This window comes from Brachyistius frenatus, unplaced genomic scaffold, assembly GCF_029030835.1.
Source record: "Brachyistius frenatus isolate BFR_SWC_R1_liver_20210118 unplaced genomic scaffold, ASM2903083v1 Contig_471, whole genome shotgun sequence".
NCBI classification, from domain to species: domain Eukaryota; kingdom Metazoa; phylum Chordata; class Actinopteri; family Embiotocidae; genus Brachyistius; species Brachyistius frenatus.
Window position 1 is genome coordinate 1 of NW_027211070.1, and position 16,954 is coordinate 16,954.

A 16,954-nucleotide genomic window follows, 5' to 3' on the forward strand; every position below is an offset into this window, starting at 1 on the left:
GATCATATTTTAGACATGCTATAGTGTGACTTTTTGATCATATTTTAGACGACATGTTATTGTATGACTTTTTGATCATATTTTAGAAGACATGTTATAGTATGACTTTTTGATCATATTTTAGAAGACATGTTATAGTATGACTTTTTGATCATATTTTAGACGACATGTTATAGTATGACTTTTTGATCATATTTTAGACGACATGCTATAGTATGACTTTTTTATCATATTTTAGACGACATGTTATAGTATGACTTTTTGATCATATTTTAGAAGACATGTTATAGTATGACTTTTTGATCATATTTTAGACGACATGCTATAGTATGACTTTTTTATCATATTTTAGACGACATGTTATAGTATGACTTTTTGATCATATTTTAGACGACATGCTATAGTATGACTTTTTGATCATATTTTAGACGACATGTTATAGTATGACTTTTTTTTGATCATATTTTAGACGACATGTTATAGTATGACTTTTTGATCATATTTTAGACGACATGTTATAGTATGACTTTTTGATCATATTTTAGACGACATGCTATAGTATGACTTTTTGATCATATTTTAGAAGACATGTTATAGTATGACTTTTTGATCATATTTTTGACGACATGCTATAGTATGACTTTTTTATCATATTTCAGAAGACATGTTATAGTATGACTTTTTGATCATATTTTAGATGACATGCTATAGTATGACTTTTTTTTTTATCATATTTTAGAAGACATGTTATAGTGTGACTTTTTGATCATATTTCAGATGACATGCTATAAATATGACTTCCGTTTAAATTTTGTCAGGCAACACAACAGTGCAGTTGTCAGCGTTGTCGTCTTACAGTCTAAAGGTCCGTGGTTCGATCCCCGCCTGGGACTTTCTATGTGGAATTTGCATGTTCCTGCATAGGTAATAAATAAATTAAAACATGTCATCCATAATATGGATGACTATCTTATGCATGTTATCATGCATATAGTCCATGATGTAAAACAAACATCATGTAGTCGTAATTGTGACAAAGTCACACTTCAAGCAAGAACATGCAATCCTCCACAGACAGAGTTCCAAGCCCCTGATCGAACCCAGTACTTCCTGACTGTGAGATGACAACGCTAGCAACTGCAAAGTTGTGGTGCCTCTATTGCATGTTCGTCTGATTTATATTACTTATATGACTTTTAAACATTTTCTTGAAGAAAGCACGGTGGTGCAGTGGTTAATGTTGTTGCCTCCCAGTCAGAAGGTTCCAGGTTCAATTCTTGCCCTCGCCGTGGCTTTTCATCTAGGATGTTAATGTCATCCTTTCACCGGGAGAGTCTCGAACCTGGAACCTTCTGAATGGGAGGCAACAACACCAACCACTGTGCCGTAGAACTCTCTTCAGTAACATGTTTAAAAGTCATACAAATCATATAAGTCAGAACAAGAATGCAAGCGAGTCATCAAAAATGTTGATGCTTATAAAAAATATATTGTTTTGTTTTCATGTGCTTGTCATGGACTGATAATAAACTTAATTTCAATTTTTTTTTTCGTGAACTGAACTCATCACAGCAAAATGAACTAAGAATACTGAAACATACAATGGTATATTGTTTTATCCATTGTAAACAAATAAAAAGGAACTTTTGCTGCTATTGTTGACACCAAATATATTTTTTACGTTGAGGTTTTAACAGCATTTAATGTGCATTTAAGGCATGTAAACATTGAGCTGGCTGTTTTTTTTTCTTCCCTCTGCGTTACTAAAACCTGTGTTTGTTTGGGGATCTCTTTAACTGGAACCCTACAAAATAAAAGCACAAAACAAGTTACGCACCAAATCCGACACAAACAGGTTCCATTTGCTTCCCTCCTTAATCTCTCATTGCCGGCAAATCCAATTTGACTAAACGATAGTTTCCACTTATTTTGCACAGATTTAATTCATCTTTAACAGTCGTGACTGCGTAAACAAACAAAACTGAACTCATTCTCAGTAACAATTGGACTTCTGCTGATAAACGTCCCCAGAAATCACACAAAACTGTTGAGTGTTCCTCGGAAACCTGCGTTAAACATAGCAGCGACATTTGAGCTGAAAAGGTCAAAACAAATTCGGAGAAACTCCACAGCTTCCTACTGACGACATAACTCGTTTTAAAAAACAATTCGGAAATGTGTTTCTGAAAAGGCTCAGTAATGACCTAAATCAGATGGAAACAACTCCACTTTTAAACAACTCAAGCTGCTGATGTTGATCTAGAGACCGAATTTGGAAAACTTCCTCGTGAAGGTTGTTGCTTCCTGCTGCTGCATCTCTGACTCCGTTTACAACCGTGAGATGAATCCATATTTAATGCTGGAGTCAGTGTTCGTGGCTGCAGGTCGGCGGTATGTCGAGTTGTGCAGCGTGGGAAGGTCATGAAGGGGAGACAAAGATTCCTCTTTGATTTCTATAATTTAGAAATCGTCTCTGCAGAAACGCTTCCTGATGATCCATCATACCAAACACATCCTGTGATTATATCATCTTTGCTTCTCAGAAGGCACCAGAACCTCCATTACCTCAAATCCTTCAAAACTGCCAAACACAAAGGCATCCTTCAGCGTTTTCAACAAATCAAAACAGTGACAGCTGTTCTCATAAGTTCCCTCACTTTATTTGATCAGTCCCGAGACTCAGCGCGAGAGCCTCGTGGTGTGTGGGAGTTGTTCATTCAACCCTAATCTTATCAAATGTTACTTTTTCTTTTTACAAATGTTGAATCGATTCCTTTCGGTCATTCCGGCCACAAAGATATCATCTGTACTTTCTCATGAGATGACGTCACCGTAACCTATTAATAAGCTTAACTTACATTAAAGCCAAAAATAATACAAAATCAAATCAATGTCGATTGTAAAAGACTTTGGTGACAAAATGTGAACTTAAAAAAGACCAAAAAAAACCACCATCGTGTCAAATCGCCCAAAAAAAATGTGCCCAGTGACTCGGAGATGTTTTAAAGCATCAGCTGCTAAAAAAAAAAATAAAAAAAAGAAACAACTTTAACACAAAACGATCTCCACAAACTGTCGTGTATGAATTTACAGTTTCTTCAAAACCATTAAATCCAGTTCAGCGCAGATCTTTATCCGGGAAACCAGAGTTGTACAATAAAAGGTTTAGATTCATAGAGGTCTTAAAAAAACCTTTTAAATCATATTTTACAGCTCGGAAACTCAAACTACAACTTGAGTGGTTAGCGGAGGCGTAGAACCTAATTCTCATACCAATAATTGCGATTAATAATTTGTCTTTTTGTTTTCATTATATCCCACTTTTAAAGTACACATCTCATGCTGCTATACATTTACTTCTATTATGAACACGGAGCGTCTTTGGCACAGATACATTTTTTTCTCTAAAAACGCCACCAAAATGAAAAGCTGTCGGCATGGAAACCGAAACAACTGGATAAAAGGGAATGAGCTGTTGCTGAAAAACCTCCCTCGACGACTCACCTGCGAGGGCTCCCGAGCGGTCCAGGCTCCGCCTCTTCACCGCTCGCAGTGCCATCACTAAGGGGACCAGGATGGAGAACAACCATCGCCACGGCGACACAGGCTGCAGAGTGCCTGCAAACACACACACACAGACACACACAGAGACCACCGTCACAATCACTGGAGCATCTTTCCAGCCGGCTGTGCTGATTTTCCTCATTTTTAACAAAAGTTCAGGGAGAATACAGCTTCAAGACACTCTGCTCTCTTTTACAGGCTTGAAATCCAGTTGTATCCACTGTTTTTCACAGCAAAAAAACCAACCCACAACTAATTAGGTTAACTGGCAACAGATCAGAGACACAATCGGGTACAAGAAGAGCATCCACAGTTCTTTCACCGCCGTGAAGGAGGTTAGTGAGCTACGGTTCGTAAAATCATTAAAAGATTCAGAGAATCTGGAGAAACCTCTGAACACAAGGGACAAGGCTGGAAACCAATATTGGATGGTGGTGATCTTCGTGCCCTCAGGCAGCACTGCATTAGAAAAAGACACCATTTTTTCAGGGAAATCACTGCATGGGCTCAGGAACACTTGTGAAAACCATCGTCTGTGAACACAGTTCATCGCTGCGTCCACAAATGCAGGTTAAAACTCTCCAAAGAAGAAACCAGATAGAAACATGATCCAGAAACACCGATGCCATCTTTTAGATGGACGCAGCACCCTCCAGGTTAAAGAGGAGAGGGACCATCCAGCTTGTTATCAGCTCAGTTCTAAAGCCAGCATCTGTGATGGTACAGGGATGCATTAGTGCACATGGCATGGGTAGCTTGAACATCTGGAAGGAAGCATTAATGCTGAATGATATATTCAGGTTTTGGAGCAACATATGCTGCCATCCAGACAACGTCTCTTTCAGGGAAGGTCTTGTTTATTTCAGCAGAACAACGTCCAACCACATTCTGCACGTAATCCAACAGCATGGTTCTCTAGTAGAAGAGTCCGCTGATAAACTGGTCTCCTGCAGTCCAGACCTGTCACACTCATATAAATAATTTGGTGCAGTACGAAACACTAAAAAATACGACAAAGGAGACCCTGAAACGTTGAGAAGCTGAAATCCTCCATCAGGCAAGAATGGGACCACATTCCACTTTCAAAACTCCAGAAAATGATCTCCTCAGTTCCCAAAAATTTACAGTGTTGTTAAAAAGGCGATGCAGCTCAGTGGTGAACATGATCCTGTTCCAAATGTTTTTGAAAAGTTTTGCGGTCAACAAATTCAAAATTAGCAAATATTTTTCATAAAACAAAAACATTTCTCCTTTTCAACACATGTCGTGTTTGGTCTATTTTTTTTTTATTAAATATGGGTTCATGTGATTACTAGCGTAAAAAAACTAGCGTGACGAAAGAATAATTTAGGGCAGCAGCGTGAGGAGAGCGCATGATTCAGCCTCTCCTTTATTAACACGTTCAGACAAATCCCACACAGAGGCATCTTCAAACCAACTCTGAGAGAAAAGAAAAGAAAAACAAAAGCTCACCGTAGAAGGAGTTAATGGTGAGCGAGACGACCCAGAAGAAGAGGGACAGCGCCAGGGTGGCACACAGCACGATCATATCGGTCATCATCTTCACGTATTCCTTCATCAACACGCTGCTCTCAGAGTCCATGCTGTTGGACAGCCCGAGCTGCAGGATGGGAGGGACACGTTAGTGGGGACGCTTCAATAAAGACACGTTTGTGGGACATCATTTCTGCTATTATGTTTATAAATTAAAAAAAAATCCAACACACAAAGTTATTGAAATATTTAGGTTTTTATACTCAAATTTACACCTCAAAAAAAGAAAAAAAATATGTATGCAGGAGTATAATTCTCGACATATATCAAAGAAAACAGAATATATTCACATTTAAAGAAGCTGGAATCAGAGAAGTTCCCGCATTTTTCCAAATAATTATAATAATAAATAATAATAATGAATCAACAGTCTTGTTTATTGTTAATAATCAGAAAATGAAAGACACAAAATGGAGGTTGTGCAATATGTATACAATTCAGTATCTATTTTATTTCGATTTTTAAAAAAAAAAAAAAATTTAATTGTTGTAGTCTATTTAGTATATAGCTAAATTAACTTATAATTGTATGTTGTTTTGGCTTTCAAATTCCTTATTTTAGCGATAATTAGAGCAATTACATAAAAAATTAAAAAGAAGAAGATGATTAATAAGATATAAGATGTTCATGGTTATCTGGTCGATATGAAAGCAGAGCTGCGAAATGTTTTATGGAAGTGAACTAACCATTGATCTCCGCAGCCATCACAAGTTACAACTCCCCGTTTTCACCAGCTGTGAAAGATGAATTTTTCTATCTTTTTCTTTTCCCGGTTCAGACGAATGAAGCTTTCAGTTGTTTTGTTTTTTGAATTACAGGCGGCCACTCTTCCTCTATAATTACATTACAGGGACAAAAAAAACAAAACCTTTCACCGAGCCTCCGTGTGACACAGCGGAGGGCGGAACCGTGGTACGGAAGCTTTTAATTGCTGCACCGACTTCCGCAAACAAACTGCCGAGATCCTTAAAGGGACAGTAACCAGAAAAAGCGTTTCTCAACACTGGTGGAAAATCTAGTTCTGTACTTTTAGTGAGGTGGTTTTATTGTACTTTATTGTACTTTATTAACCCTAAACATACAGCTGCAGTCATAAAGAACTATACTGAACATAAATATAGTCCTAGCCTGGTGTTACCGGCTCCAAAAACCCCTTTGGGCATTGATAGACATCCATTGTGACGTGGTGTTACCGGACCCAAAATTTGTGAAGGAATGTTTTATCCATCAACCAGGTCTCTCAGGCTCATAAACATCGCTGTTTTAGGTGAGGTCTACAATTTCAATCTCAAAATTGCCTTCATATGGACATCCTCTATAGGTCTAAACGTTTCCAGTCGGTCCTAACGGGCGAAGACGTGTGAGCCAATACGTGGCTCTTCTTAATAAGTTTGTACGTGTGTTTTTAAGCTATGGTTAGGCTCTTATAATAATAGCGACATAAAATGGGCATGAAAAAAAAGACAGATCGTTAACCGCAATTATTTGTAAGGCAATTAACCGTCAACTGAAACGGCCGTGGCATCGAAAACATCGTTGTCAATGCTGGAAGAGCACATTTTTTCTCCAGGATTTTCAACCATCGAATACAAGTATTTAATATCTGAAAGGACGTCTGCGTAAATCCACATTTGTCAGGAACTCTCTGAAATGACCGATCGGCCGGAAGTGTCCCGCAACACGGTTGGATTGTTCTGAAACCAGAACACAAGAACCGAGAGGAGGCGTAGAAGTCTGCTGTCGTCTCAGACCGCTTCAATTCCAATAAACTGAAGGGTTATTATGGTTTGTTTTTTTACCCGATGATGAAAGAAGAACCCCACCCGCCCTGTCGTAAATGGCAGAGTGATCTAACAAGATGGTTCTTGGGTCCAAAGACTCCTTTGAAACACAGCAACAAAAAAAATCCTCAGTGTTATCATCGCTTACTTAAACAAAATGTCCCCTTGCGGGATTAATAAAGTATCTCCATCCATCCATTCATCCATCCATCCATCCATCCATCCATCCATCCATCCATCCATCCCATTTATCCATCCCATCCATTCATCCATCCATCCATCCATCCATCCATTCATCCATCCATCCATCCATCATCCATCCATTCATCCATCCATCCATCCATCCATCCATCCATCCATCCATCCATCCATCCATCCATCCATCATCCATCCATCCATCCATCCATCCATCCATCCATCCATCCTTCAATAAACACAATTTCTGAAATGACCCGGGACGGGATCGATTAAACGGAAAGCAACAAATAATCCAACTGTTCCACGAATAAGTAAAATAAACGTTGCGAGCGCCGCCATTCCTCCGACCAGCCGTAAACGTTTTGTAATCGTCACGTAGTTTAAAGCGGCGCACAAGATGCAGCTTGTATCTGCGATCACATGGGAAATGGATCTCCTCCCTGAAAGCAGAGAAAGTAACAAACGGGCTTCTTGTCTTTAAACCTCACCCGCCTCCTCGAGCACAAACACAAGCTCTGTTCTTTTCTCAAAAAAATCCTTTGGTACTATCATCTCATCAGATCATCTGGGAGTTATCTCTTTAAATCAGTTCCCCTGTGGCACACTGGGCTTTTTTGTTTATTAAAAGGAATTAAATGAAAGAGTATATAAAAGGAGCATATTATAGTGCAGTGAGTTAAACCGCTAACCCAGTTCTGAGAAACTGAGAACGTAGATGCTTGCGGGGGGAGGTCGGAAAAGTTTCTTTGGACAAGAAAGGCAATGTGTGACAGAAACATCTCAACAAATATTTCATGGATTACACGTGAAATTACGTACGGACATTAAAGACCTTCAGACGATGAATTCTACCGATTGACGTGACCTTCTGAATTTTTCTCCAGTGCCACCGCAAGGTTTTGATTTTTCATTACAAAATAACTCCACAGTAACGGGACGGATCGACACGAAAATTAGGAAACAGGGACTAATGTTCCCTGGAGGATGAACTCTAGCAACTGTGAATTCTAGCAAAGTTAATCCTCAGATTTGTCATCTCGTGCCACCAGCTGGTGAAAGATAACCGTTTCATTGTGAAATATCGCAAAATCTACTAAATGTATTGGCTCAGGGCTTTTTTTGTACAGTTGTTCATGTTTCCAGGAAGATACGCACCGATTACTTTGGAAATCCCCAGAATTTCCCCTCTCATGACACATTTTGTTGTTTACTTAATATCTAAGCAGGTATTGGATTAATTACTGTTGAATTGAATGGAGATTCTTGGTCCCCTGAAAATGAATCTTAAGAATCTTTAAAAAAAAAAAAAAAAATAGAACAATTGTTTTACTTAATAAAAACAACGTGAGAAAACATGATTGTTTTTCGTCGTCAAATCTTTATTTAAAAAAAATATATGTTTCTCTAATAGTGCAAAATCAAGCTTGTTATTTTCTGTATTTTGCCTCGTCTGAATCTGCATGGAGAAGCTGTTTAATTGGTCCTCACCGTCACGGAGCTCACTGGGGTGACGTCTTCTTAAATGCTTCAATGTCTTGAAAGTATAACAGCCAGCATACGCAAACCGTTGCACAGTGGCGGCCTTTGACGAAGGTAATCCGCAACGTTTAAATGTTCCCATATAACAGACCGAGACGATACTATCGGATGGTTCGCTGGTGCCACCCCGCTTTTTTTATTTATTTATTTTTTCCCGAGAAGCTAATTGATTTTTTTTTTACGCAGATCGTGACCAGCCAAACCGAACATGCTGGATTTCTCACTCGAACCGTTCTTCCCCTGCTGACCAACGTCTTCGTGTTCCCTTCAGGATAAGTTGTGAGGACTTTGGTGACCCTCAACCTTTTCATCAACTTCCACCATCGCGGCAAAATTTGAAACTATATGTTGTGTTTCGTGCGAATTAGCACATTTTTAGCATTCTAACACTTTTTGATTTTCCCCCTTGAAAATGTTGGGGTTTCTTTTTTCGATTGGTTTTAAGGTGATTTTAAGCAAAGTCGTACATCAATATCGGTTATGTGGTTTCCTCCGGCAGGAACACACTCCACCATAATTGATAGCGTTGCGGTGTTTTTGGTGGTTGGCTCAGCAACAACAACCTTCTTCATTTGTGTTATCTTTATGTAATCGTAGCTCCAGCACAACGTACGACTGAGGCTGACGTGGGGGAGGGCTGGGGGGGCTGGGGGTGGGGGGATCAATACTCTTGCTGTCAGGATTCCTGTTTGCTCCTCTGTTTTGTCCCCAATCACCTCTCCTCATGTTTTCTGTCTTTCCCCTGTCCCCATGTGTCCTGTGTCCTCCTCTCCCCGCCTCCTGTCACCTCCCATGGCCACGCCCCTCACCGGTCTCAGCAGCTGCCACCACTCTCCCCAATCACACCTCCCGATAGATTTCCCTGTATGTACCCCGCCCCTGCAGTCATCGGGTGTCGGTCCATACTGCCAGTCACCGCCAGTCACCCGTCCGTCACCCGTCCGTCACCCGTCCGTCACCCGTCCGTCTGTTCCTGTTCCTCCTGCTCCCGCTCCAGTACCCTGTTTCTGTTTCTGCTTCCAGTCAGTGCTCCCAATCTCGGCTGATCGCCGAAACTAAGCAGGGTCGGGCCTGGTTAGTACTTGGATAGGAGACCACCTGGGAGTACCAGTCAGAGCCAGTGAGTCTGACCGTTCGTCCGTTCATCCGTCCGTCCCCGGTCCTGCTCCAGTACCAGCCAGCGCTACCGGACAACGCTCCTACCAGCTGTCCCGCCCGCTGTCCCACCCGCTGTCCCACCAGCGGTCCTGTCCACTGTCCTACCAGCGGTCCTGCCAGCTTTGCCTCCCCGGTGCGAGTCGGTTGAGTTGCCCTCCCGACTCGGGAGGAAATAGACTGTTGGTACCAGCCGTGTTTTAATAAAGACTGTGTTTTGAACCCTGCGTTTGGGTCCCGTTACATCTCACATCATAACAATTTCAGGCTTTTGCTCATAAATGTGGTACAAGTTGGACAAGTTATGAACCAGAACCGATGATGGTGCTATTATTATTATTATGTTAGTTTTGGTCCATGAATCAGAGGTTTTCTACATCTACTGATGTTATAAAAAGTCTGAGTGACTCGCTGTCACTCGCTAAATAAATAACCTCCTAACAATAAAACCATAAACTTAAACTGACATCTTAATGTTTCCGCGGGCTGAAACTGATCTTGCGGGTTTTCCAATGTATAAATGTACATTTCATTCATATCGTAAAAAAAAAAAAAAAAAAAAAAAAAATCAGATTTCTTGTTTAAAGTATTTACTTGTCATTTATACTCTCTCCTGACATCAGATCAGAGTTTACAGTAAATACATCACAGTCTGCTTTTTTTTCTTTTCTTTTTTTTACCAGGTGTTTATCTTTTTTTTAATTTTTTTTTAAACTGTACATACATTGAATTTAAATTCTTACAATGAGGCATTTGATAACTTTTATAATGGATCATGGTTTTTTCTCAGTTCCCACGGTAACAGAAGACACAATCACCCAAACTGTTGGCATGCAACATGAAGGGTTTCACTTGTGACCTGATCTTATGGCTAAAAAAACTAAACCTGCAGCCTCGGTGGTTCGTTAGTGTGTTCGGGGGTAAAAAAAAACAAGTTAAAATTCAAAAGCATCAATTGAAACGACAAATGGAAAATCTATGAACACATTATACAAAAGGCAGAGAAAAAGAGAGAGAGGATATCAACCTACCGAGCAGAGATGGACTGGAGGACGATCACAATCTTCTGTGTGCTGATTTTAAAACAGCTGTCACTTTTTAAGAAGAGCATAGAGCCAACCCTAGAGAGAGAGGGGGAGGGAGAGGGGGAGGGAGGGGGAGGGGGGAGGGAGAGAAAGGGGGAGAGAGAGGGGGAGGGAGGGGGAGGGGGGGAGGGAGAGAGAGGGGGAGAGAGGGGGAGAGAGGGGGAGGGAGGGGAGAGGGGGAGAGAGAGGGGAGAGAGAAGAGAGGGGAGAGAGAGGGGGAGGGAGAGGGAGGGAGAGTTTCGAATCATCATCTAAAAATAAATCAAATAAAAAAACTCATTTGTTTTTATTATTGAAAGATATTTTACGGGATGAAAATAGTTTTGACTTCTCTTAATATTGAACCTATTAAATGCACAATTTCCCCCAAAATCTGCCTCCACACACGACTGATTACTGATCGAGACACCGGACGCTCCACAAACATTATTACTATTATTATTATTACTATTATTATTACTATTATTATTATTATTACTATTATTATTATTATTATTATTATTATTTATTATTATTATTATTATTATTATTATTATTATTACTATTATTATTACTATTATTATTATTATTATTATTATTATTACTATTATTATTATTATTATTATTATTATTATTATTACTATTATTATTATTATTATTACTGAAATCATCCATTAAGTGAACGTTAACTCAAGTTAACGTAAATTTGGAACTCTTGACTTTCTGGGGTTTCGAGTGTAAACGACTCAGATTAACTTTGAAGGACAAACGAATTGAATTCCTTGTCAACAATATAATAATGATAACCAAAAATATTATATACATAAATGTCGATTCACTAAATCTTCTGACTTTTGTCTGAATATGATTTAATTTAACCCCTCGTTCTACTCCTTAGCTGTTCTTTGATATTTTTTTTTATTTGGTATATATTGACATCAATTTGGGAAATATATAATATAATATAATATAATATAATATAATATAATATAATATAATATAATATAATATAATATAATATAATATATTGTATTGCATTTTAAGGCAGCTGATACTCGACTGACGTAAAGAAGCGAGACTGTCGTGGTTCTGTTCTGTTTTTTTGGATGTTCTAAATAAAGTTTTAAAAAACCTCCTGACTTTCCGTAGTGTTTACTTCCGTTGTAGCCAACATGGCGTCGGCTCGTTGAGACAGTTAGCAAAAATACAGGCGCATTTTCTTTTAAACGTATTTTCATTTGTGGCTCATATTTAAAACACTCGCCAGCATCGATATGAAGTTTTAAAGTACCGCGAAGCTGCTCGGTGGTTTTTCTTTTGTTCGCTCAAAGAATGACGTTTTCTCACCCTGACGTCACGCTGCTAGCACCGTTAGCCCGCCGTTAGCTCGGGAGCGCGTCCGCCACCGACCGACCACATGACGGAGGCGGCGGAGGAGCTGCGGCCCGTCCCCCGGGAGAGGGCCATCCTGGAGAGCTGCTTCACGCAGCTCGGCATGTTCTCCTTCGACCGGGCGAAGGACTACGTGGAGAAGGAGAAGGACAACAGCAAGAGCGCCGGCGCCATCTGGGGCGCCCTGCTGGCCGCGCTGGCTCACCTGGCCGCCGCGGAGAAGGCGTACCACCACATGACGTTCCTGGGACAGAAGATAGGTACAACAACAACAACAACAACAACAACAACAAAAATACAATTAAAAAATATATATATAATTTTTTTTTATTCCAAAAAAAGAATAAAAATAGTCTCTTCAAAAAATAATAATGTTGTTTTTACAATATTGAATATTTTGGTGGTTTTAAACTGTTCATCAAACAAAATAAGACTTAGTTTTTTTGTTTGTTTTTTTTTAATGATTTCTAGTTGTATATATTAATTGATTATAGTAATAATATTCAACTTTATTTGTATGGCACCTTTCATGCAAGAGATGCAGCTTGAAGTGCTTTACATCAAGATAATTACATGCAGTGTTTTTAGTTGTTGGAGAGTATAAATGACAAGTTTAAACAAGAAATCGTATTTTTTTCTATTCAATAAATGCTCACTTTTTTTTTTTTTTTTTACAATATGAATGAAACGTATAAAAATAATAATTTTTGATTTAATTTAAGGTCATCTCGGCTTATTATGTTTCTTTGTTTTTCCACTGAAAAAATGTATTTAAAATCCACTTTCCATGTGTGAAAAGGTTGGTTGTGTTAAAAGTTGATCTCTACGTAACTCCGCCACCAGAGGGCGCTGTCACTCACGAATCTCCACGTTCACGTCTGAACCCTCTTCATCTCCCTGCAGGCGGTCAGTCCTTCTTCAGCCGCAAGGACTCCATCCGCACCATCTACACGTCGCTGTACAACGAGCTGCGGAAGGTGGTGGCGATGGGGCGCCACCACAGCCAGCCGGCCTCCTCCTCCACCTCCACCTCCTCCGCCTCCGCCTCCTCCTCCTCCTACTACTACCTGGAGGACCTGCTGTCTCACCTGTCCGAGCAGCTGTGCTACTTCACGCAGGCCCGCATGGAGATGGCCGACCTGTACGAGAAGATGCACTCGCTGGGCAGCCAGAAGAGCATCAACTCGGAGGAGCTGGTCACCACGCTGGAGGCCGTCCTGCACAAATACAGCTCCAAGTGCGTACCTGCTCGCCTCTTCATTCACAGAGGACATCGCTGCCGTCTATATTATTTTACTGAGATGCAGTTTTAACCAACCAAAACGCACAAAACCTATTTTTGAGTTGTTAAAAGTCTCAAGTATTTAAAAAAATATTGGTAATTCGATGCAAGAGTCTCATTTTGAACTTATTTATATTCAAAACGCAAAAACATCCTTCAATGCAAGTGACTGAAAATAAAAGATCTCATAATAAAAACTGCATAACTAGAACTAAAACTTTTGATGCTTTCAGGTACATTTTACTCATAATACTGAGTATTGTTTATTCTTGATTCATAGTGACGTATCACTCCTTCAATAATTATTCCTCCGCCGCTAATACCTCGACTGACCTGGATTACAGAAAGAAATTCGTGATGTGGAAGAGAAAGAGAATCTCTGTTTCAGGAGAGGATGACATTTCTGCTTAATCCACCATAAAGAAGGATTCAAGCTCGGGTTGTTTTTCTCCCCTCGGAGACGCGTCAGCGAAACGTCGTCCTGCAGCCGCAGCAAGAACTCCAACTGAAAAAGCTGTTGACTGAGCTGCAGCAGGTCGCAGCGTGACACACACACACACACACACACACACACACACACACACACACACACACACACACACACACACACACACACACACACACACACACACACACACACACACACACACACACACACACACACACGGAGCGAGCACTGAAGGGTGAAGGAGACGTTCCCATCAGCAGAAACTGGAGACGTGTGAAACACTGTTTGTGTTTCAGATCCAAACTTAGACGCAAAAGTTTTTGTTTTCAGGTCAACTTTGAATTAGGTCAGCCGCTGACGATGGGGGGTGGGGGGGGGGGGGGGGGGGTTCGTACTCCGGGTTGCTGCATACAGGAAACACACACGTCAACAGAAACAAAACGTCCATCTGAAGGTTTAAATCCCGCAACATCCTGATCTTCACCGCGTCTTAAAGTATTCAGCTTCATTTAAGTTTGTGTTTATATTTTTATGGCAAATTACGACAAAAGTCACGTCGGTGGGCGGAGCCAGAGATCCCTGCAGAGAAAGAACAGGAGAGAGACGACTTCACATTCATACTTTTAAACCACTTGTACAGGTAGACGTTTGTTTAATTCCTCCTCCTCTTCCTCCTCCTCCAGGTTCCACCACCCGATCCTGGGCGGTGTGGAGGAGGGCTTCCAGACGGAGGTGGACGTGGTGACCCAGCTGCTGCGCTGCCAGGCTCAGGTGTCCGAGTGGCACTTCCTGCCCGCCCTGCTCAGCCTGCACGGCGCCAACTCCAAGCTGACGGCGTGGGGTCTGCTGTTCCAGCGGCAGAGAGAGACGCGCAAGCACCTGTTCGGCGGCCAGTCGCAGAAGGCGGTGCAGCCGCCGCACCTGTACCTGTGGCTGCAGCGCTTCCAGGCGGCGCTGCTCGCCAAGTTCAGCTTCTACTTCCACGAGGCGCTGAGCCGGCAGACGGCGCCGCCCGACATGCGAGCGCTGACGGCCCGCACGGCGCCGGACTACCACGGCAAGATCTCGTCCTTCATACGCAAGCACGACGCCAGCAACGTGTCGCTGGTGTTCGACAACCGCGGCTCGGAGAGCTTCCAGGGCCACGGCTACCACCACCCGCACTCGTACCGCGAGGCGCCGAAGGGCGTGGAGCAGTTCCCCGCCGTGGTGTCGCTGCCGTCCGGCGAGCGGCCGCTCACGCACTGGCCGAACGTCATCATGATGATGGGCGACCGCGCCGCCGAGCTCAACGCGCTGGACAAGGTGGTGCACTTCTACGACGACAAGGTGCAGAGCACGTACTACCTGACGCGCCCCGAGCCGCACTTCACCCTGGTGGTGATCTTCGACGGCAGGAAGTCGGAGAAGGACCTGCACATCGCCGCCTTCCTGCAGGAGATCTCCGGCTCGCTGCGCAACTCCAAACCCTTCAGCACCCTGAAGCCGGGCTCGAAGGGCTGAGCGGCGCCGCGGCTTCGCCGAGACGTCCGCCGGTGGGTTTTTTGTTTTTTTACGTCTTCTGGTTCGAAGCCGAGTTTCTTCGGTCCGACCGCTCGATTTCAAAATCCGTTTTTCTGCGTCGCTTTTGAATCTAATTGAAACGTTCCAGACCAAAGAGATTTCAGCTGCACTCTTGATTTTATTTCTTCCGACGAACCCGTAACGCCGCTAGCGCTTCAAGAATTTACGTAAAATTAATTAATTTTAATTATTTTAGTCGTTTGTTATATTTGCTGTGCTCGATACAATTGAAATAAAGTTTTGAGATGATTTGTACCAACCGGCCTCGTTTCCTCAACAATGAATGTCGTCAGTCCTGAAAAATTAGGCGGATTAATCGATTGATTAATCGACATATTAATCAAAAAAACATGTGGCCTGTTATCACCTGATTATAATTTGTTTTTGTTTTGCACCTTTCATACAAGACTGAAGTACAAATACAAAATTTTAAACAGTGATGCGTTCACTTACTGACACACACACACACAAACTTGATTGGAACGGTGTTGCGTTCACGGACGCGACAAAACGTTTTCACCGAAAGAAGGCTTCGATTCCAATGAGCGACTTTGAATGCTAATTTATTCCAGGTTTTTATTTATAATATAAATACAACACATTGATACAATCCATTTTGGCTATATGAGCTCGTCTTTCGGGGGGAAGCTCGGTTAGGTTTTCAAATACGGCAACAACTAACGGACAAAAAAAAAAAACATTTCCTTTATCAAACACATTCAAAGAAACCTTCCCCCCGTTGTTAAAGTTTTTAAAATTGCACCAACATGTTATGATGCTACATGCCAAAGTACACGATTCCTATACATCAAAGTGCAATGTCACAATGGGTTAATGCTAGAATTCATAATTCAGTAAATCTACTAAACACTTTTTTTTAATTTTTATTTATGATTATTTCATTCGGAGTGCTGCTGCTCTTTCGTTCGGGACATGCGTTAGTGGATTCACACCCCCTCCCCTCCCCTCCCCCCCCTCCCCCCACGACAAAAGAATAAAAAGACAAGGATTAAAAAAAAGGCACTTTCACATACACACACACACACACACACACACACACACACACACACACACGTCGTGTTTCATTTTAATCACCACACACACTCAGCCCGCTCCGAGGGGCCACATTCAGTGTGCTGTTCAAGTGTTGTTGTTTTTTTGGGCATCTTTACACACAGCCCCACCCTGTTAGCTTATTGTGAAAATTTTAAGGTTAACTAGTGACTTCTGTGTAACAAGCAGGTATTTTTCTCTCTCGCACACACACACACACACACACACACACACACACACACACAGGAAGTGGCATGCTTTTTTTAAATTTTTTATTTTTCCTCCCTCCCAACTTGCACTCGCGTGTTCTGGCACTCGGGGAAAAAAATAAAAAGGCAGGCATGAATAATCTATCGTCTAT

The 16,954-nt window shown here is 41.5% G+C and overlaps 1 protein-coding gene and 1 long non-coding RNA gene across 2 annotated transcripts; one reads left to right on the forward strand and one right to left on the reverse strand.

The window, feature by feature from the left end:
- Positions 1–2,795: 2,795 nt before the first annotated feature.
- On the reverse strand, positions 2,796–6,026 carry LOC138614226 (uncharacterized). Its single transcript, XR_011310238.1, has 3 exons — positions 5,805–6,026; positions 5,038–5,185; positions 2,796–3,618 (listed from the first exon to the last, which is right to left on the reverse strand). It is a non-coding gene; the product is annotated as an uncharacterized lncRNA (long non-coding RNA).
- A 5,985-nt stretch (positions 6,027–12,011) lies between these two features.
- kics2 (KICSTOR subunit 2) lies at positions 12,012–15,799 on the forward strand. The gene is made up of 3 exons (XM_069687527.1): positions 12,012–12,507; positions 13,151–13,484; positions 14,661–15,799. Exons 1-3 carry the CDS (start codon positions 12,273–12,275, stop codon positions 15,478–15,480), a joined length of 1,389 nt encoding a protein of 462 aa, XP_069543628.1. The 5' UTR covers positions 12,012–12,272; the 3' UTR covers positions 15,481–15,799.
- The last annotated feature ends 1,155 nt before the right edge of the window (positions 15,800–16,954 follow it).